Source organism: Brachionichthys hirsutus, chromosome 3 (genome assembly GCF_040956055.1).
Source record: "Brachionichthys hirsutus isolate HB-005 chromosome 3, CSIRO-AGI_Bhir_v1, whole genome shotgun sequence".
Taxonomy (NCBI): Eukaryota; Metazoa; Chordata; class Actinopteri; order Lophiiformes; family Brachionichthyidae; genus Brachionichthys; species Brachionichthys hirsutus.
The window spans coordinates 4,505,031-4,526,667 of NC_090899.1; the positions used below are offsets into that span (position 1 = coordinate 4,505,031).

At 44.5% G+C, this 21,637-nt stretch overlaps 2 protein-coding genes across 2 annotated transcripts; both read right to left on the reverse strand.

The window, feature by feature from the left end:
• Nucleotides 1-2,776: 2,776 nt before the first annotated feature.
• si:dkeyp-77h1.4 (uncharacterized) lies at nucleotides 2,777-7,585 on the reverse strand. Its single transcript, XM_068757808.1, has 10 exons — nucleotides 7,537-7,585; nucleotides 6,910-7,185; nucleotides 5,731-5,851; nucleotides 5,449-5,624; nucleotides 5,062-5,204; nucleotides 4,641-4,788; nucleotides 4,285-4,466; nucleotides 4,115-4,207; nucleotides 3,182-3,427; nucleotides 2,777-3,097 (listed from the first exon to the last, which is right to left on the reverse strand). Exons 1-10 carry the CDS (start codon nucleotides 7,583-7,585, stop codon nucleotides 2,777-2,779), a joined length of 1,755 nt encoding a protein of 584 aa, XP_068613909.1.
• A 4,406-nt stretch (nucleotides 7,586-11,991) lies between these two features.
• On the reverse strand, nucleotides 11,992-20,884 carry mdc1 (mediator of DNA damage checkpoint 1). Its single transcript, XM_068757819.1, has 11 exons — nucleotides 20,749-20,884; nucleotides 20,047-20,625; nucleotides 19,878-19,956; nucleotides 19,302-19,722; nucleotides 18,434-19,067; nucleotides 15,289-18,078; nucleotides 14,684-14,826; nucleotides 14,413-14,595; nucleotides 14,197-14,328; nucleotides 13,268-13,378; nucleotides 11,992-13,166 (listed from the first exon to the last, which is right to left on the reverse strand). Exons 1-11 carry the CDS (start codon nucleotides 20,882-20,884, stop codon nucleotides 12,957-12,959), a joined length of 5,418 nt encoding a protein of 1,805 aa, XP_068613920.1. The 3' UTR covers nucleotides 11,992-12,956.
• Between the last annotated feature and the right edge of the window lie 753 nt (nucleotides 20,885-21,637).

Consider the following 21,637-nt stretch of genomic DNA (forward strand, 5'->3'; position numbering starts at 1 on the left):
AAACATGAAATAAAGAAGAAATAAAATTGTACATTTACAAAACACCAGTGTTGAAGTGTACAGAATTAGCATGTCAAACCACACCAAGGCCAGAACAGCAGAAGTAAACAGTGAGGTTCAGGGCAGAGACAACTCACACAGTGCAAGACGTGCCAGTGGAATTAAAAGATGTGGTTTCTATCACTGGGTAATCAGAGGTGGGTACCAGTTTGGTGTAATAATTAGGATCCCACTAGGCTAAGCTCTCCCCAGGATGCTGGTAAACCCATTGCTTCTGCCCGCCACACACTATCTGCTCCTCACAATCGCATCCCGTCTCACTCTGAGTGGCTTTTAATTACAATATATTTGACAACATACAAGCCATCCATATGGAGATGGTTAAAAAAATAATGTTCCACTTGGTCATTCATCTCCTGCTGTCACAAATCCATTCAGATGCACCAAACTGTGCCTTGCATTATAATTTTGGAAAACACATTGCTGCACAATAGAGAATATTCTGAATCCCTTAAGCTTAGTCACAGTCATCTGGAATAGGACTTTCATCCGTCTCGTCCCTCACACACCTCCTTCATGTTCACACATCATAGGCCAGTCAGCGGCATCGTTTCATTCATTTGGGTGTGCAAAGAGCTTTTGACATCTGCGAATACCATACTTATATTTAAAAAAAAAAAAAGGTGCCATAAAGCACGTCGGCTCACACAGGCCAACTATCTGATACATGTTTTAGGCACTAAACAAAGATGAGAGTCACAGAAATATCTCAGTTACAATATCATTTACAATATTTTGTGTCTTTAAACACATCCAAACAAATGATTTGAGCACAGTACTTGTTTTCTTTACATTGCACGATGATTGAAGCAGGCACATGAATACCTTACTCACAACGGACGGAGAAATACAAGTAAAAGTACCGGGGGTGTTGTTTTTTTTATTCTGTACAAACTGCCTATGAGTAGACACAGCACACACAAACTTTAAGTCATAAATCACCCATCCTCATACATTATATGCATCCTATAGGCATACACACAGAAGTTAAAAATGCACAAGGATGCCGATAATAAAACATCACTCATCTGCTCAGGCACACAGACACACACCGAGGACAATAAAGGACGGTTAGCAGGATGAGTCGTGTGCATGCTGACGTCATTGCTTTAGGTGGCATAGGTTAAACATTTTAATACAAAGCACAAAGACTGTGACGGACACGGTATGCTGTGAGTATCATTAGGTTGTAACGGCATTAACAACAGATTATTGGTATAAAATATAGTCTAATATAGTCTTTAAAATATTCAGGTGTTTATTTCAAGACGGTCGTGAATATTAGTGTTTTGAGTATACAATAATGTATATATATATATTTATATCCTGGTTTTAATGTTGGTGAGAAATTCAACTTTTTACTTAGTTATAATTCAGCATAATACAACCATTCAGTTCACTGAAACATTCAGCCTTGTGGGGTTTAACTGGAGTGTGCATGCAATATTTACAAGGCTGGAATGTGTGTTGAGTTTGTGTATACATCTACAAAGACAATTTTTAGAATTGCAGATATGGGTTTGTGGTTGACTCAGAGACCCATGTTGTTATATGGCGTTTGAAAAAGCTGATATATCGCCTGTATAAGATATATAAGAAAAATGTATCAGTTAGAAACGCCACCAAGAAAGGCCTTTTGTTTGCAGATGGATCCATTTCCTATGAACTTCTACAATTCAATTTTCACAGCTGTCACTTTATGCTTCTCTCAAAATACCAAAATGCTTTTTGTTGAATTCAGTGCACGAAACCAAAACCGTCATCCTAACATGAGGTAAAGACATGCATTTATTAACACTAACATGTATCTGCACACCCCCCTCGCACCATACAAGGATTTCAATTAAGATTACTTATCGTTGGTTGAACACCTGTGTAGCTCCAGACTCACGGATCAGCTCTGGACAAACCACAAAGGCCCCAAGGAGTATTGTGGAGCAATTAAGCATGCTAGGCATGCTAGGCATGCTCAATGCATGTTGTTTTAGAGCAATAAAGGCCCTCAAAAAGGATTCTAATTTTGTTTCAAAGGCTTTGTATTTTTAGTAGCTACAAAAGAAAGGAGTGACAGACCGAAGGAAAGAAGAGGGAGGATCAAGGAAGAAATAAAAGTCCAAAACAAAGACACTTTTAATCAGGCTAGTATTTCTCCTTGGGAAAGCCTAACATACAGCTTGGGCATGGTGATCCCATGATAATAAACTAATAAACTTTAAGAAATATGTTTTTTGTCATGTTTTTCTTTTTCTTTTTGCCTTCTGCAAAACTTATTTTAATCCAGGAGTCTGGATCTCATCTCACAGGCCATAAATAGCAAGATTAGTATTATTAGTATATCTTCTGTGGTTTAAACTATGCAAAGTATTATTTTTTTTATATACATATATGCGATAATGTGATGTACATGTTTCCGTGGGGCAAACTTCAGCCTTCAAGCTTACGTTTAGTAAACTATGCAAAGGTCTTAATGTGAATTCTGTTAGCGATAAACCAGTTTATGGTTCACATTTCTGTTTTCTTTTCTTTTTTTAAAGTCTTAAAGATGATGTTATGGACAAATGATATACGTTAACCAAGTTAATATGTTTAGATGTTAGACACATTCAACTAAAATCTTTGCCCCAGTTTCGATTGGTGTTCGGTTGTCTACAGTGGTGGTTGGTGGAGAAAAATCAGCAGAGCTTCCCTTGAACTTTTTTTTCCCCCAGAGCAGTTCTCAGGTGGCGGCCATGGTTTCCTCGGCAACGATGCCATCTTTCTTGGCCTCCAGCGCAGCACCGCTGGACTTCACCTCCACGTCAGGGGTTTTTGGTGCTGCCGCTTTTGGAGCGGAGACTCCGATAATATCAGTGTGACCCGGGCTTGGCTTGCCTGGTTCAGGTGTACCATTGGTTATCGGTTCTGGCGTGGACTCAGGTGTGGGAGTCAGGGTGGCCTTAGTTCCAGGTACTGTAATTGATTTAGGCTCTGGGTTTGAACTGGATGCAGGTTTTGGTTCTGCAGTAGTCTTGGGCTCAGGGCTTGGTGCTGGGCTAAGCTTAACATCTGCTGGTTTGGACGCATCCATCTTTCCAGTCTCTGGCGGTTCAGGAATGGTCTTGGTCTTGGGTGCTGGGGATACTTTAGCTTCAGCTACTGGACCGGGCTTCATTTCTGCAGATGGTGGAGCGCTTGGCTGTGACTCAGCAGCAGCTGGTGGAATTGATTTGGTTTCTGGGGCAACGGAGACGGTTACAGCTGCAGACTCAGACATTTGATCGGGGGCGTCAGTGTCAGTGTCCAGTGGGAGGGCGGTGTTAAAGCCAACGCCAGAATCACTGGTCTCGAGGTTATTGAGCCCAACTTCTTTAGAGGAGACCTCCAGACCCTTCAACAGACAGCAAAGTGTATTTTGTATGGAACAAGACAAATCAATAGGTTCACAGATGACATGAAATCACAAGATATAACAGACATACAAAGAAATATAAAGATAACATAAACAAGTTGTAAAAAGAGTCAACAAAATGGAGCATGTCAGGAGGAGAATAAAAGTCAAAACGCAGCTACAATGCCGGGCAAGACGGGAACCAACGGTTTCCGATTTTATTGCATAAAAAGCAGTCGCAAACAGAAGTGTTTTAAGCCTCGATTTAAAAGAACTGGGGGTTGGAACAGACCGGACTCAGGTTTTGTGGGAGTTCTGCAAAATGCTGCTTCTTTAGTTTTCGCTTGAGAGAAATTGAGCAGACCTGTCCCAAAAGACCTGAGGCGTTTGTAGGATTCATGACATAGGAGCAGATCAGAAAAGGGTTTTTTTTGGCTCTAAACCATTCCGAGCTTCATAAACTAATAGTAACATCATAAAAAAGGAATTGCTTTTCACACAGGAAACCACTGCAAAGACCTGAGACCTGGACTGATGTGATCCGCTTTGTTGATCTTAGTGGGGACTCAAGAAGCATCGTTCTGAATAAGCTGCAGCTGTCTGAACGCAGAGAACAGCATAAAGACGGAGACATCATTAAAACCTCAGTGGCTCTGCTTAAAGAAAATAATTATTGCATAGACTTACTTTAATGTCAACCTCGGTGCTTTGCGATTTCTCTGTGACGTCCGCCTGGGAATGCTTGGATTCCTCACTGAGTTTGGTGATATCCTTGACCACCTGTGAATAAAGTCATTGATCGTATAGATAAATAAGATATTCATAAGTATCTCCACATTGTCAGCTGTCACTCCAACCTGTCTGAAGGCCTCTCCTTCGTCCTCTTTGCCAGCGTTTTTGGCGATCTTCTCCAGGGCGGCAGCTCTCTTGGTCCTCTTCTTTATTCTGATCAAACAAGACACGAGACAAACCAACAGAAGGAAAACCAGCAGGCCCAAGAGGGAAATGATGGCCACATACAGAGTCTCCAGCTTGTAGGCTGCAAGGAAGCATGGGGGGGGGGGGGGGGGGGGGGGGGAGAAGGACAGGATTGGGATAGCAATGATTAAACTGACCTTTCATTGAATTGTTGAAAATCCATTGAATTAAAAGAGAAGAGACAAGTAAAGGGTGAGAAAGGCGGACATAAAGGGAGACCCATTCCCATCCTTACGTAGTACTTCCAGGTGGACGATGGACACTGTGAAATCCAGCAGGTCGGTACTTTTGAACTGGCCTGCGTCTGCACGCTTGACCTCATCCAGGAAAACCAGCGGTCCATCCACGGAGAGACGATTCTCGAAACCCAGCTCAGCTACCGCCTTGAAGGAAAAAAAACAAAACAGGAATAACTGAAAAACCAAGGAGCAAAAAAATACTAATTAAAAACAGATCGCATTTTAAAAAATCATAATAACAAACAATAACTGTTTACATTTGAAGGTAGCAATATCACATTTGTGCTTTTTCTAATATATATATATATGCAGTACATAATTACGTTGTTCTTTTGATTATTATTTTCTATCTCTGTTGTAAAGACAAAAAAAAATCATCATAAGAGTGGCGGGGGAAAAATAAGATGCTCCAGTTACACTGGTGAATTCTCCTTTGTCCATCAGCAGGTGGGATTTGGGATCATTGTCGGCGATGTAGTAGAGGCGAACCAAGGTGCTGTTGAGTATCAGGTTGACCTTCAGTCTTTTACCGTACGGTAGGGCCACATAATTCTGGTGCTCTGAGACACAGACAGAGGTGGAGGCAGGACGTGCAATAAATACGCTGCTTTTATTTCACCGTCGATCATATCAAATGCATTAGCCTGTTAGAGGCCATTAACGTTTGGGTCTTTAAAAAGCCATTACGGCCGACAAAAGGAGCGTCGCAACTAGAATGGAAACACATCCTGATGGAAGCTGCTGCTGGTCAATTAAAACAGGTGAAGCATGGAAGAGGAAAGAATATACAAATCTATCTCTCACCTCTGACATTGAGACATACTTTCCTTCGGATGGCACCTTTGAAGTCTCGGACGGTGTAACTGCCCTCATCCGCACCAGTGACATCGCTGAGGGTGACGTTGCGGTCGGTGACACTGATTCGACCCTGGTAGCCATCTTTGGACGTCCCTGCTACGGTCAGCAGCACCAGAGCAGGTCTGTGGGAAGCCAAGCAGTCAAACAGGGAGGGGGGGGGGGGACTTTCCTCAACTTTTTGAGGTTGAGCTTGTGATTAAATATCAGTGTCAGTTTTGCTGACTCTACCTCGATGTCTGGTTGGCCTCCACAGCACTGGGCCTGTATTCCAGGGTGATGGGAGGAGTCACCCCTAACAACGGAATGTGGTAGTTTTGTCCATATTTAAGGATCTGCTCATGGGAGCAGTCTGGAATGTAACAACAGGGAGGTAAGCTGTGTGTTCTTGAGAAAAAGAAAGCAGCAGGATTAATAATAAAAGAGGACCGAAACGGTCGGGCCTTAAAGTAACGATGAGTGCAGAGAGACATGCAACAGAGGTTTCAGTGACAGAAAGGGAAAGCATGGAGACAGGAATAAAAACGGGGAGAAAGAATGAGGACAAGAGAGGAAGAGGAAGGAGCACTGACCGAGCAATATCAGTGCAAAGAAATGAAAGGGTCGGGACGGAACCCAAAAAGAGAGAAAGACGTTAAAGACAAGATAAAGACAGGAAAACAGTAGGGAGGGAAGGAAAGAGGAGTGGGTTGGTGTATAATAAGCAGCATAATTACTGCCTGCAGCTCCAGCATGCTCTCGCACACATACATCGCAGCACATCTACACTACAGCTGACTTCATCCACGCTGGGTTTGAGCCCACTCCTCCTTCAGCATGTCTAAATCACGCCATCCTTCTCTCATGGTCGCGCGTGTGCGAGTCTCTGCGTCTAATCTCATCAGAGTTAGAATTACTAGTCCAAAGTAAACACTGCCGCGGCTCGGAGGACAAACAGGATGTGTGGCTGAAAGGTTTATTCTGCTGCTGACTGCGTTATTAAAAGCAGCAGAAACGTCACAAAGACGCTGACTCCAGATCTGATTTAAGAGGTGCTGACTCTGGTGTTAACCAGGAAGATTCATTGATGACAGATTATAAATTAATTATTGTTTGAAACTCAGTGCTGAATGTCAGGTTTGATGAAGTTAGAGAGTTTACAGCAAAGCAAATCCTCTCTTCCAACAGAAACATGCACTGATATCTCACTTTAGTTCATTTCCCATTGAAGATCAAATGTATGGCCGCATTAACGGATTGCATCACTATCAAATCTAGATTATGCTATGTAAACTGGTAATGTTCCAGTGTGGGATTAGGGTTAGGCATCAGAAAGAGAATTTGGTGCTGATGATTTTAAATGAACGTTCTTCCCTTTAGGTTAGAGTAAATGACCAGTGCTAATGTGCCATACACCCATTGCATCAGTACCTCGAACTATAAGCGTGATGTGTCTGATGTCCTTGGGGTTGTCTGAATTCTTCATGGTGTACAGACCCTCATCTCCCTCACCCACCGCATCTACAATGAGGTGGCTGTTGTAGCGGTCGAGTTTGGCTCGACCGTTCAACACGAGGCCGTCCCGCATCAGGACCACGTCTGGCGAGCGTGGCGAGGACCTGTTCCGAAACGTGATCTCAAACAGAAGTGAGGGCAGGAAGATGTGGAAATCCTCCCCGTGGAACAAGGTCATGGTCTGCTCGTTGGCTGGAGGGCGAGCATGGGTAGAGGAAGGAGCAAGCATTGGCACGTTGGTTATGTATTCACGTATACATATTTGATGAGTACACTCTATGATGCACTAGGTCATTACGCCTTACTTTTCACAGGGGTAGAAAGAGCTGTAAGCAAACAAGAAAACAAATAACAAATTAAAAGTGCCATTTGTAATATTATAACTCTTTTCAATGACTAAACCGCAACACGGTGTCGGATCCCTCCTCTACCTGTAGAGAGTTTCACATATCATCTATTGTACAAATAAATACTAATAAATAAGCGCTGCTTCTTAAGAAGATAAGATGGGAAGAGACCCTATCCGCTGCTGGAGGAACTCACCTGTGGTGAGCAGAATGCTGAACGTGATCACACTGATTGTTGCTGCCATGGCTGATTCGTCTGTGCCTTAAGACACACAAGCAAAGTATATCAAAATATATATATCATATCAAAAGGTCAACATAAAAGGCTGTGCATTTTTATTGTTATATCTACTACGTACGGCTTGATTCCAACAAATCAGCTTTCTCCACTTCACCCTGTCCTTTGCATCGTCCTCCCCAACACCAGCCACTCTCATGTCCTCCCTCACTACGTCCATGTATCGTCTCCTGGGTCGACCTCTAGCCCTGTTCCTTGGCAGTTCCATCCTCAGCATCCTTCTACCGATATAGTCCCTGTCTCTCCTCTGGACATGTCCAAACCATCGGAGTCTGGTCTCTCCGACCTTATCTCCAAAACGTCTAACCTTCACTGTCCCTCTTATTGTCTAATTTCTAATCCTGTCCAACCTGATCACTCCCAAGGAGAACATCAGCATCTTCATCTCTGCCACTTCTCCTGTCTTTTCCATAGATGGATGACATCATCATCATCCACTTGGATGACAGCAGATGTATGATAACTGAGTCATCCACCTAGACATTCAATACATACGTTTAACTTTGCAGATCCTGACTGTGTTTTGTAGTTTGGTTTGAATTATTTGGAAGTTCGTGACCTGTTGTTTGCCATATTGAAAGGATACTCCTCCTTTATTGATAATAAAATAGAGTTATGTCCTCCTTGTTCAAAACTTAACTGAGATCAATCCCAAAATGTCATCAGCTTGTGCGTTCACCAAGTATGTGTGAGCAAACAAGTGAGAAAACAGGCGCTTTCCTTCTGTGATGTCACATGCAGTAAGTGTAAAATATTGCCCACATTAAAAATCTGAAACACTTCCTTATTAAAAAAAAAAAAAAATCAATAAGGGAGTGAATCTTTTCTACAGCAGGAAATTAAACTGTCTTTAAAGTTTAATGAACACAAGATTTTTTACAAACATCTGTTCGTTTTTCCGACATGAATCCCAACTGCAGCACTGAGGGAATATTAATGGTGTGACTGGCTTTCGTCTATGCAGAGACATCAACGGGATGAGATTTACATTTCATAAGCCCTGCAGTGTTCCCAATCAGACGGCACTGAAGCCAAGACTATACTGTACATTCTCAGGAAGTAACCATGTAAATATAAACGGCATCAAAGTAACTAATAACACTTTCTTTTTATTGCATTATGAATTCCTTTAGGGTATCAAATCTCTCAAAAAGAAAACCTTTATTTAGAGAAACCCATAAGCATTAACACAAACTTGTGCAATCCCTAGTCTAAATCAACTGACTGATTATTGGACTTCAGACGTAACATATAAAATAGTCTGTGGTGCTACTTTCATCGTGTTCTTTGTAACTTAATAGAATACCTGAGATCAATGCTGAGATGCCACCAGGGGCAACACCTTTCCCAAGAAGAACGTCGATGATTCGCAGCCCGACAGGTTTTATCATGCCCTGAGCTGCCTTCTTCTACGTCGAAGCATACGAGGCAACACATTTAGAGAGGTTTTCCTGCCGTCCCCATTTACAAAGCCCAGGAGGCCAGTGGGAGGAAACATCTGCAGTACTCACGATCACATTTGGAAGCAGCAAAAAATATGAGTCATCATAAGATATGAAATCATAGTCAGCTCATGTTTGTAGTCTTGGATGTCTGACATGAACATATGCTAAAGAAGCAACGACTGAGATTCCCCCTTTTCTCTGTTTGTTTGATGGAAAAACATTTCACAGCGTCATTAACTGACTGACCAAAGTTCCTGTTTCACAAAAAGGCCTCATGCAATCCATCTGTTCCATCGTCGACGTGCCACAATCTGGGCCGAAAGCCTAAAAGCCCACTGATTGTATTGCATTTGAAACGAAATACGGGACAATGCTGTGTCACAGAGAACAGCGGCTCCTTGGCAAATAAGCCTCCAGTGTTGTTTAGTAAATCAAATTATGCTCGACTTCTTCCTGCGGTCCTTGTTTCAAGAACTTTTCAGGAACTGAAGGGGGGGGGAAAAAAAGTGAGCTGTGTCCATCTGTCATGGCAACAGGCCTCGGGGAGACATCACAGACAATCTGCTGTTTCTACGCCAGATCTGTAGAGCAAGACATCCAAAAGCTCTCCAGTAATTCTGCGTAATAACGAGCATTCGAGGCTCCATCAGAGACCCGAGCAGCGACATGCAAACATTCATTAAGCTCACATGCTCTCTCTCCTTCAGTCAGCTTCATCCATTCATCATTTCTACTCTCCTTCCTTCCTCTTTTCTCACTTCTGTCACCATTCTCACATCTTCAAGCGTTACGCTATCACCACGACGACCCCGCTCTAACTCTGCCCGTGCTATTCTTGCTGATTGACAGCTCTGTAGCATCTTTACATTTATTTGCACAACATTCTGTCTTCTTTTCAACCTGTATTCGCCGCTTGCTCTTTGTCAAATCTCTTTCATTTACCCTCTTTCTGCACATTTCTCTCAGGTTATCTTCCGCTCTGTTATATAATTCAAGCCACTGCGTCCCACTCTGAAATCAAAGCCCGTGTCAGTTCCCCCTCTCTTACTGGAAGGACAGATAGGTCTTTGTCCGCAGGCTTTAAAGAGGCGGAAATCACAGCAGATGTGGGGCCCACACAAAGCAATCTCTGTCTTTACTGATCATCATTTCTCTTTCATTTTAACTTTACTCTTTTCTTTCTCGACGTTAAGTTTTGGGCATACGTACTCAGATGCCAGCACAGATGCACGTACTCTACTGTTCTCACAGGACCCAGGTATTTATAAATCATGAAACGTGAAATAAACCTTCCAGATTTTCCACCCCGGGATGATTTCCAAATGTGAAATACAACCAGAAATTCTACATTTTATCTTTGGCATGGACACTGCAGTATTTCCCTTCAAAACTGGCTGCGCTAAACTAAAGGATGAGACACATCCGCAACATTCTGGCTGCATCCGGTCTAATTCTTTAACATCAGTGACCGTGAGGGTGGAAAGGCGGCGGAGAGGTCATGTGCACTATTGACACGCACATCAAAGCGCAGATGGCGTTGGATGTGTCTTTGGTGCAGATGGGGGGGGGGTTTATTTAAGGCATTTGCTCCTGTGCGTCTCGGCCTCTCTCTCTCTCTGCAGCTCAGAATCTGAGCGTCACTGCAGGTAGGAGGCAACGCAGCCTGAGAGCCTCCCGGCTGGAGCCTGCTGCCAGATAATGGATGCTATTAGGCTCTTTTTGACCATCGTTATATGACGAGATAATAGCTCTGATAGATTAAAATAACATTATAACACGCAATGAAGCGATGTCATTAGTAGTAATGGGAGTGAGAATATATTTTTTGGTAATCTTTTCAATTAAGGTCATTGTACAAGATGTTAAGTGTTTATTTCAAGCTGTTTACAAAAAAAAAAAAAAAAAAAAATACAATCCCACATCATCTTGGAACAAAACTGTTCTATTTTTTTGGGGGGGCACTTGAATCCCCAGCAGGAGGGGTGATGAATAAATCTGATTAGCATCCCGTCTATCCCGGGACGGTTCATCCAGGATGATAATCTTAATTTCACACCCGGCACGGTACGAGGTGTTAGACGGTGATAAACGCTCACAGTCGCAGCTCAGCCGTAATCCGTCACCTCCGGGACAAGCCGGGGAGCGCGTCATCCAGAAACACTGCAGAATTTAACCCATCGCGCACGAACAGAAAATGTAGGACACGTAACGGACACATGCACGGTCAAAGCGCAGGAGAACCGGCGCTCACCTTACCTGCAACCGGCCGGATGGAGCCGCAGAGCTCGCTGGTCGGGGGTTCGAGTCAGACGTGGAAGGATGTGCGGATGCTGCGAGAGTTCTCTCTCTCTCCCTCCCTCCCTCCCGCCCCCCCTCAGCAGCGACAGGGGCTCAACATTTAAGAGATGCTTAGAATACGTAGGGCTCCGATCGGAGACACTCGTCTGGACTCGGGAAACATCGGCCACACTTCGCCACCCCCACCCCCCCTCCCTGAGGAGGTGCTGATTCGGAACAAAGTGCGTCCACACATGCAAACCGTTAAATGCGTGAGTGGATCCGGATAATTCAATGTTTATTTTTATTATTAATAATCTCCGCACTGTAAAAACCGATGAGTTACTATACTTTAAATATTTTATGTATGAAATAATTTGATTAAATCTTTTAGTAACTCTGATATTTATTGTAAGATAGACTTGGTAAATTAATATTAGCAGTTCCATTAATTCAACTTCTAAACACCAGACAGAGCAGCTCTCCTAATCTCATTGTGTAGCCACTCTGCAAGGACAATAAAGGCTTTCTATTCTATTCTAAACATTTGTTATTTGATGCCAAAGTTGCATGTTTTCTACGATTTAAGTTGTATTATGACAATACAAACATACTTATTTTGAAACTTTATTTCATTGATTTTCCTTTTTTCCATTTCCTGTAAAACAAAGCTGAATTATGCATAACTTGACATGTTTGCCTGTATTAAAGAAGGGACCTTTGAATTTGGGAGTAGATCTGAATGGATTTAAGAAGATTTATGAATTTGGACGAGGCTTTTAATTATGTAGAGCTACTGGAGCACAACAAAGATTAACTTCTGATGAAAAAAACTAATGAGTCCTCTTTAGAAAAACAAACAATAGAGCATCGTAACACAAAATAAACACAGCAGGTACATGCAAGGAAAAACACTTGATGCAGAAACAGCGGCAGCACTCGGGTGCCCATGTTTCATCCTGGTGGGTAATAAGCTTAGATGAAGCCTTAATGGAGTAAGTAGTGATAGTTAATGGACACAAAAGAACTACACACACTCAGGTTCACGATTACTTTGGCCTAAAAGGCAGCACATACTTACCATCAGGCCAGGAAACCTCTCTTCAATCCATTGGATGATTGATTCAAATCAGTTCCACAACCCAAACATGAATACACAACTCCCGTTTCAGAGCAGATAATCTGCCAAACCGGCGGAGTGATTGGAAGATCGTCATTTAGATATATTTTTTTTAAACAGGTGAAGCGACCAGGACGGTTAGTGGATAATCATTTCTCACCCTGCATGGCAGTGACATTGCTTTAACTTCTTAAAAATTTAAAACTGAAAACGTTCAGTTCACAAACATACAAGGCAAAATATTGAAAGAGAGAAGACGACGCCGTCTTGCCAAAGTGGACGCTGTATTTAATTTCATTAGAATAAAATAACATCCACAGTGGCCTTACCACTATGAATGTTTAAAAAAAAAGTCCACTTCGTTGTGAATACAAACACATTCTTCAGGTCTTCAACACAAACAAAGCTGACTCACTAATGTTTCTACCGGTCCCCGATTTTACAAGCGTGGGTTCTCGTAGCATATCCGGGTGTTGCTAAGTCTTCCTCCTGCCCCTTCCTCTTCCTCTCCCCCCCGCAGGTTGCAGTTTGTTTGTAAGTGCAGACAGCGAGTAAGTCTGGAGGTCAAGTTTCTGCTGCAGGATCCCTGTGAGAATAAACTCGGCAGTGACGACAGGTAGCGATGCGGAGAACGCCGGACCACACAGCTGCAGGTCCTCCTCGCATGAAATCACCACGGTCTGAGGCTACAAGAGGGAGGACATGAGGCAGCAATGAATAATACCACAAACAACGTAAATACATTGTGTGTGTGAGACCTGAATGAAAATGGCTTTTGGTTTAGTACCTTGTTGGAGGAGGGCATCTTAGGAAGAAAGGTCGCGCCGCTGCAGGTCAGTATGTCCTTCATCTGAGGTGGCTCCGGCTTCACGGACTTTGTAACATGGATCTTAAAGCCCTGAGAGAAAAGAAGTAAGCGATGCAGTAAACAACAGACAAACAACACGCCTCATCTATTCCACTTTCAGAACGCCGAGATGACTCAAACATTTACAGACGGCGCTGGATGTAATTTTGGAACAGGAACAGATGATTACATTTTGGTGACGAACCACAACAGATCCTTGATTCTGGATCACTTTAAAGTTTTCTGGATCATTGCAGTCTATGGAGCTTCAAAATGTGTTCCTCAATATCTCGGTTGATTATAGACTGATGGAATTTGGCACAATCATGTAGGGTGGGGGGATCTCTATCTCACCACCGAATTTCATCCAGATTGGATCCAGAATGAGGTCAGGAAATAATATTATATTTTAACATTGAAAACATTTAAAGATTCAAAACTCAGTTGAAAATAAAGTCTGATTCACTTTTACTTTTCATGGTTGGTCTATAAAGATACCAAGAACAATTTATAACGTTTTGGTTATGATTCAGATGGATGGAAGCTGTAAATCTAATTACGTTCTGAGCGGCCCAGTTTAACTGGTATCACTAATAATGTATTTTCAAGCTGCCCCTTTGCAGCTTTTATGAAAGGAACAAAGAGTATGGAAACATTACCGCAGTATCTGATGAAATATTAAATTCATTAAGAAGTCAGGCAATGAAAATGATAAATCAAAGATTCTGCTTAAAATGTCAGTACATTCAATAAGCGATCTAAAAATAATGCCAAGGCACAAAGTCTCTTACAGGACAAGGATGATTATAATTAGGTCTTTTCATAGAATAAATGTAATCAATATAAATGTGTTGACAGATGATCACTACCTGTAAGAGAGGTTGCCTGCTGGCCATCCTCAGAGACAAAGACTCATTCAGGCGGAAATCAAACTTCTCCTCCTGCTCCCGATCCGTCACGGCGAAAGCATCAGGAGGCAGGAAACTCCCAGCCTTCCCGCTCTGAAAAACAGACCCGAGGCGTGAGCACAGAGAGAGCCGAAACCTGGCCTGGGACCAGTTCAAATTGATAATAACGCCGCTCGCCTTTTCCAGCCAGTCTGTGGTGACAATGGGGACTCCTTTCGCCACCGCACACAGGAACTTTACGGTCCTGCGCACTTTATCGGTGACGAGACAGTTCATGTCGGCCACGCCTTTGGCCATGCGGCCTCCTAAATCAGCCAACGCTTTCTCGCCTTCTTCATCCACCACCCCGGTGAACAGCACCTGAGAGAACGGACAATAAATGTCAAGCAAGCAAGCAAAATCATTACTGAAGCATTTGATTTAGTCCATGCTTTGGAAGATGCAAAACCTTGTAAGTCTGGCTGGCAGCTTGTATTCGACCGCGAGCTGCCGGGGAAGCAGAGGCGGTGCGAGGGGTCTTTGCCACGGGCGAAGGGCCCACGGGGGCCGGTCGCTTCCGAGATCCGCTACTGGATGGAGACTGAGGATGTTAAATTGGAGAGGAAGAGAGGATGGGGGGGGTGGGGTGGGGGTGGAGAAAATTAGAAAAGCCTGAATGGTGAAGGGAAAGAAGAGCTTAAAAATGGAAAGATAAATCTAAGAGTAGGAAGTGAATGCGTGGCCACTAAAGTACTTCATTCATTAGCGTCTTAACGATGAGTCCGAGCCGCTCAGACAACTCTTGATGCTCTGGACTTCCCCGATGCCGACTCCAGTGCATTATGATCTTTGGAAAGACTGACTCACAAACACAAATGCACAAGCAAGGGGCCTTCGGACAAGGTGAAAGCCTCATGGGGCATCAAACCCATTATTTATTCATCTTTCTATTTGATGTGATTTATGCTTTGAATATAGTTTATCAAAGCAATAACTCCTCCAAAGAACCGAAGAATTCCGAGGCTTAATAAAAAATAAAAAAGTGATTCCAGCCAGCAGCTGATTCACTTACTTCTTTCTGCTTTTTCTCAACCACCGACGACCGGCATCTGCCTCTCTTCTCAACAACCACCTCCTCCATTTTCACATTCTCTTCTTTCACTTGCACTACACTTTGGGGATTCTTGCCGATCCCCATTCCTTCAGCGCTGGACGCTCTTCCTCTTCTTTGAGCTTGGGCGGGAATCACATCTTCTGCTTCACCTTTTGCAGCATCCTCAGCTGCATCTGCAGTTTGGGCCTCGTCTTGTGGCTTAGACGTTTTGGAGCTACTGGTGGAAGCCTCCTCCAGTTCTCTTTTTCTTCTCGTTCTTCTCTCTTTGGACTCGTCTCCATGACTACCAGCAGGCGTTGCCGGCGCAGCCACAGTCTCAGGTTTTATCGCTTTGTGGCCTCTGGCGCTGACTTTCCTTTTAGGTGGAAGGGCTTCTTCGCTGGCACAGCCTTCCTCTCGATTTGAAGACTTTCCCCCAGCTTCAGGTTCAGCATAATTTGCATTGCCTCGCCATCGCCCCCTTGTGGTGCCGGCCTGCTGAGCGACGGGCTCGTCTTCAGAATGTTCAGGAGGATCCTTGCGTGATGATTCCTCCGTTTTCCTGCTCGCCCGGCCTCTGGCTGTAGGTTTGGGAGCTGAATCCTGATCCGTCTCACTCCCGATAGGTGGGATCGTGTTTGCCTCCGTTTTCCTTCCTCTGGCATTAAGCCCGCCTCCTCTTCCTCTGCTCCGAGCACCAGAGTTTGAAACGTCTGCACTGAGAGAGCTGTTGGGGTTGGCTCTGGAGGGGCGTCCCGGGCTCGGTTCTGCTGCCTCCGGAGCCGCCGTCCTGCTTCTACTGCTCCTCCTGGTGGCTGCCTGGGATGGCTCACTGGTCCTCTTTACTCCCCTGCCTCTGCCTCTGCCTCTGCCTCTCCCCCGACCCCTGCTGTCCTGGATACTTGAAGGGGATCTCTCTGAGTTGACAGAGTTGGATGAGTTGGAGCGAGATCTGGTTCTTCTCGCTGGGGCGTCATCATCAGTCGACGGGATTGAGCCTCGTCCAGCGATTGTTCTTCTGGGTGGTCTTCGGCTTCTCGCGGGACCTTGAGACTGTCTTTCGTCGTCTTCCCTTCTTTCTTGCTGCACCTCTCTCTGATTTTCTTTGACCTCTCTCTGCCGTTTTTCTGTCTTCATACTTTCTCTGTCTTTCCCTTCAGTTGCTCTCTCTTGCTCAAGTCTCAACCGTTCCGCATTTTCAAGCCGTTTTCTTTCTTTGTCTGCCTCCTTTTTTCGTTCCCTCTCCAACTCTTCTCGTCCTTCCTTCTGACAATGACTTTCTTGCTGTTCCCTTTCTCTTTCATTGCTCCCCCTCTTCTCCTGCTCTATTTGCTCTGTAAAATCTTCATCCTCTTGTGATCTCCCCTTGTCCTGCAGGCTAACATTTTCAGCTTGCTTCCGTCTGTCGGGCTCTTTGTCCTGCTGCTCATCTTTCTTTCGGGCCGTGGATCTTTTCCCTCTAACTAGTTTAGTATGCAGTATCTTCTCCACTTCCACACTTTCACCCTCAGCAAACTTTGAATTGCCCATTGGCAAACCTTTATTTTTTGCCTGTCTCTTGGGAGGTTCGGGACATTGTGCCTGCTTCTCCTTTGCTCTTACTTGTGCCCTTGTCTCCCTTTTGTCTCTAATGGTGATGCCACTGGTTCCAGCTTCAGACTGTTCCCCATTTCCACTGTGACGCTGCAGGCAGATTTTTTTCCCCCTTGGCAAAGTTTCAGTGGCAGCCGCGGAATTTGAGAACGGTTTCTCCTCTTCTTGGATTTGAAGCGGCTTTGCTTTTCTTTTTCGCAGACCTATAATTGACTCCTCTTCATCACTTTTCCCGTCTTCCCCCGTAACCGTGGACACTTGAGACATAGTGAGGGACTGCGTCCGCTCATCTTCAGAATGCAATTGTTTTGCTTTTCTTTTTCGCAGACCTATAATTGACTCCTCTTCATCACTTTTCCCGTCTTCCCCCGTAACCGTGGACACTTGAGACATAGTGAGGGACTGCGTCCGCTCATCTTCAAAATGCAATTGTTTTGCTTTTCTTTTTCGTGGACCTGGAATTGAATCCTCTTCGTCACTTTCTCCATGTTCGCTTGCACCCATTGGCTGAGCTTCCACAGCCGAGAGCTCATGATCTCCCTGCGGTTGAGTCTCATCTTCTTTGTTTTTCCATGTGCCTGGAGTCGCGTCCTCTTTATCGCTCTCTTCGTTTCCACTTGTGAGCTGAGTGTCACCTAAATCGATCTGCAAGGGCCCCCCCGTTGCCTCCTCGTGTTCTCCAGTGCCTTTTATTTGATTCTGTCGTCTGGATTTAACTTGTATTGAAGATACAGGATTTTCAGCATCCAAACTCTCTACTTCCTCAAAGGCAGACATCGGCTGGGTTTCAGCAAACGCAAGCGCAGATGAGGTAGCAAATTCTAAAAGCTGAGTCTCAGCAGTCGCAATGTTTTCTTTTTTAACCTGGGTATCCTCCAGATTGCCATACTTCTCTGACAGGGTTCTCTCTTTCTTTGAGATAGCTGCGTATGGTTGGACAAACGTTTGGCTGCTCTCCGTGGCTGTAACTTGGGCCTGGATGCCTCTGCTGTCAGAAAATCCCAGCTGGAAAGATCCTCCTCCATTGGACTGTTCAACGTCTTCATCACCAGTAGTCTCGAGGCAAAAATCTTGAGTAGCGTCTATGTCGTGGTCCGCCGCAGGGTCGTCATGGCAACTTGTCTGAAGAACAAAGGACTGCGTTTCAGCGACGACCCAGTCCTCGTCCTCCTGGTTCTCTGAGTGGGAAGACAAAGGTGGATTTCTTCAAACAGGGGCTCGTGAAACAGGCAGAGGAGGTAGTTAAAGGTAAATCATTACTTTCTCTTTGATAAAGCAACACACATAAAAAAAATAATTATAATTCCCCTACATGGATCTAAAGATGCCCGCATTTACAAACCTTTCTGTGCAAACATTCCAAAGTGAAAGACAATTTAAAAATGCTTTCATATCATCTTTAAAAAAAAAAATCCCTGACATTCCCTGAATCCAGCATCTTTAACGTGAGGAAGTGTCAGATTTCTGAATAATGGAAAAACTTAATTTCAACCGACATTCATTTGTTCATTTGATGGATGACGAGCCATTTACCTGACAACTGAACAGGAGTGGAGCAGTTCTGCAGAAGAGGAACCAGCAACCCAGGTGTGTCTTCTCTACACAGTTCAGGAATCTGGTCCTCCCGAGGCCTGCAAAAATCCACCTCCCCAACTGAAACATCTGTGCGACCGTCCACCAGAGGGTCCGCTAGACTGGCTCCGTCTTCAGCAGGGGGCCTGCTGGACTCATCCACATCTGTGTCTGCATCAGACTCTGACTGAAGAGCTTCTGATGCAGGAGCAGGTTTGAATGCCGGGGTCGTAACAGCACAAGGCATAACCTGAGCAGGGTCACGCTCCATTGGCTCAATAGTGCACGTACCGATTGTTCCGAATGGTTCTTCTTCCTCGTCAACATCCGTGTCACTCTCCAGGTGAAAATCTTTTTGCCGCGTTGAAAGCGCAGAGTCAGCCGTTTGTGTGTCCTGACCGGGGACAGGAATAATCTCATCGTCTGTGTCGCTGTCTAAATGCAGACCGTGAGGAGCCACCGGGGCGGGTTCGGGCACCATGGACTCTAATCGAGTGGGAGTCTCGTCGCTTTTAGAGCATCCATGAATTGTTCCGTATTCTTTTTCGTCATCTTCATCCACATCAGTGTCACTGTCCACAGTGATGGACTCGGTCTGACTAACTGAAACAAGCTGAGGTTTGATTTTGGATGTTGTTTCATCCAGAGAAGACACAGATTTATGAACTTTGTCCGAGGCATCATCTTCATCCACATCCGTGTCACTGTCCAGGTAGAATACGTTCTGCTGCTTCGGAGCAGGGTCAGCTTTGTGAGCGCGCTGAGATGAGGCAGGTATTGCTTTTGGTGCAGCATCATCATCGTCACTGTCCACAATGATGGGCTCAGCCTGAGTAACTGAAACACGCTGAGGAGGCTTGGTGTTGGATGCTGTTTCATCCAGAGCAGGCTTAGATTTGGGCACTTTCTCTAAAGCATCAACCTCATCAACATCTGTGTCACTGTCCAAGTAAAACTTGATTTTATTTGATGCCTGATCCGCTTGTTGATTTGTACTCAAGGTCACAGGAGCTGCAGGCGTTGCTTGTTGGTCTTCACGACGTTCTGGAGACGTTCTTCCTCCTGGTGCGGCACTGTCTTCCTCCCCGCCTTCTTCCCCTTCACTGTCATTTGTAATTGTGAGCGCCTTTTTCCCCCCCCTCAGCTGCAATCGCCCCACGTCTCTTTCCGGCTCATCCTTGTTGACGCCGACACGTCTTTTCGGCCTGCCGTTAGTGGAGATGGCCGGCGTGATGGGACTTTCGTCCTCACTGCAAGAAGACATTGGAATAAAAGATGACATGCATTTCGATTCATGAGTAAAAGAACCAAAAAATATGTGCACATTTACAGGGAAATGTTTTATAGGAAAGGTCTGTGTCGCATAAATATCAGAAAATCCCAAAATAAGAAGCTGCAAACATACCTTTCTGGGACAAATATGTTTGACGGACTCAAGAATGTTGAACAGGTGGGACTGGAGTTATAGGAGTCAGAATCCGCCGCTGTAAAAAATAATAGCATGAGGTTGTAAAACACCATTTACTGTATGTATAAAGAATTAGGCTTGATTCCTGGACCCATTTATTTCATACCTCCAATTTTGCGCCTCCTCCCACCTCGTTTCTCTGCTGCACATGAATCTGAGTCAGATTCTGGGACAAGGGTCCCTTGTGACTGGGTTGGTGTTTGCTCAATGGACAGGCAACTGGTTCTCTCGCTTGTGTCCTCCGCATCAAGTGGCGACTCCCTTGCTTCTGAACTTTCAACAGCGCATTTCCTCTTGCCTTTACTTGTGGCCTTTCTATTTTCACCAGGGGCATTGCGTGATTTTGCCTTTACCCGCGACTTTCTGCTCACAGGAGTCTCTTCATCCTCTTGTGTAGCACAGCTGACATATTGACATGGGATGTCTGCCAACACCAAACGGTCACATTCACCGAGGGCATAGCGTACATTGGGGGTCAGCTTGAAGCGGTCTTTGCGCGTCCCATTCATGCTCCCGAGGTCCCAAATCAGAACCTGCACATCTCCCTTACGCCGACGGCCCCTTTGCCGGATAACAGAGATTCTGATGGTCGCATGCTTCTTGGACATTGCAGGAGACGGTAAGGTCACGGTGCAGGCGTCGGGGTCACGGCCTACTATGTTGTCTCCCAAAAAGAGAGGCAACTCTGGATGATAGAGAAGATGTATTTGAGGAAAAGCTTTTTTTTTTACAGACATCACTTGTTCATGCAAGTTTTTAAGACATTCGTTCATAAACTGTGGAACGGAAATAACAACGAGCCACTCACCTGACTCAGGTATGAGTTTATTTTCAAGGATGCGAAGTTTAGCCATTGGTCTTCCCCTCTTATTTTCATTCTCCTCTTCATTACCGTCCTCGCCCGACTCCAGGGTGGAGTCATTGATCATTTGAGTAGCATCCATTCTTCATATATAGTCTAAGACAGGATCACTGTTGCACTTAAACAGAAGGAAAAGGCTTATTCAAACGGTGATGCTAACGTAAAGTTCCAACACGCTAAGCTAGCCGTCAGAACGCAATTTGTTACGACAAAAAAAACAATGACAAATAATGCCTGCGTTGTCCTCTTACAGCAAATCTCATCACTTAACTTCATCTCGTCAACGAGTAAAACGCAATTCTCTCAAATGTAATGCTGTTTACCTTTTTCAAGGCCTTATCGGTCCAAACTAACTTGAAAACTCTGACGTTTACGCGAAACGCCACGCACCCGGCTCGACCATAAATCACAGCTTGGCAACAATTTAAATTCATATTGAAGATTACGTTTTTATCTTTACATTTATGTTAAAAAGGCTGTACCGCAATACCCACCTCACTCGCTGCGCCGCACGGCTATGGCGGAAATAAACAAACTCTAACTGCACTGCACTTCCGGGGGAAAATCGAGAACGCCTCGACGATCCCTTCATCCGCAAGTGATTGGACAAGAATCCCGTCAATCACACGTAACTCTTGATGCAATTGGACATTTAAACGTTGTCCTTCTTTTAACGCTTCTGATTGGTGAAAACGTCATCGCGCGTTCTTTTATTTTCGCTCTCGGCACCCGTAGCTTAAAGGGACAGAACATATATCGCGGTTCGCGTTGTGGGCTTACAAGTAGCGTGGTTTCGTTATTGACTTAAAATAATTGCATCTACTACAAATCTACT

Bases quoted from the DNA above. Each gene is read 5' to 3' on its own strand.
- si:dkeyp-77h1.4 (XM_068757808.1), bottom strand. From the start codon at position 7,585: ATGGCAGCAACAATCAGTGTGATCACGTTCAGCATTCTGCTCACCACA. The intron at 4,467-4,640 runs GTAAGGATGGGA...GCTTCCTTGCAG, and splicing joins CGTCCACCTGGAAGTACTAC to CCTACAAGCTGGAGACTCTG. The intron at 3,428-4,114 runs GTAAGTCTATGC...TGTCTGTTGAAG, and splicing joins GCACCGAGGTTGACATTAAA to GGTCTGGAGGTCTCCTCTAA.
- mdc1 (XM_068757819.1), bottom strand. From the start codon at position 20,884: ATGGATGCTACTCAAATGATCAATGACTCCACCCTGGAGTCGGGCGAG. The intron at 14,596-14,683 runs GTTTTGCATCTT...CCGTTCTCTCAG, and splicing joins CTGCCAGCCAGACTTACAAG to GTGCTGTTCACCGGGGTGGT. The intron at 13,167-13,267 runs GTACTAAACCAA...TCCCTCTTGTAG, and splicing joins AGATGCCCTCCTCCAACAAG to CCTCAGACCGTGGTGATTTC.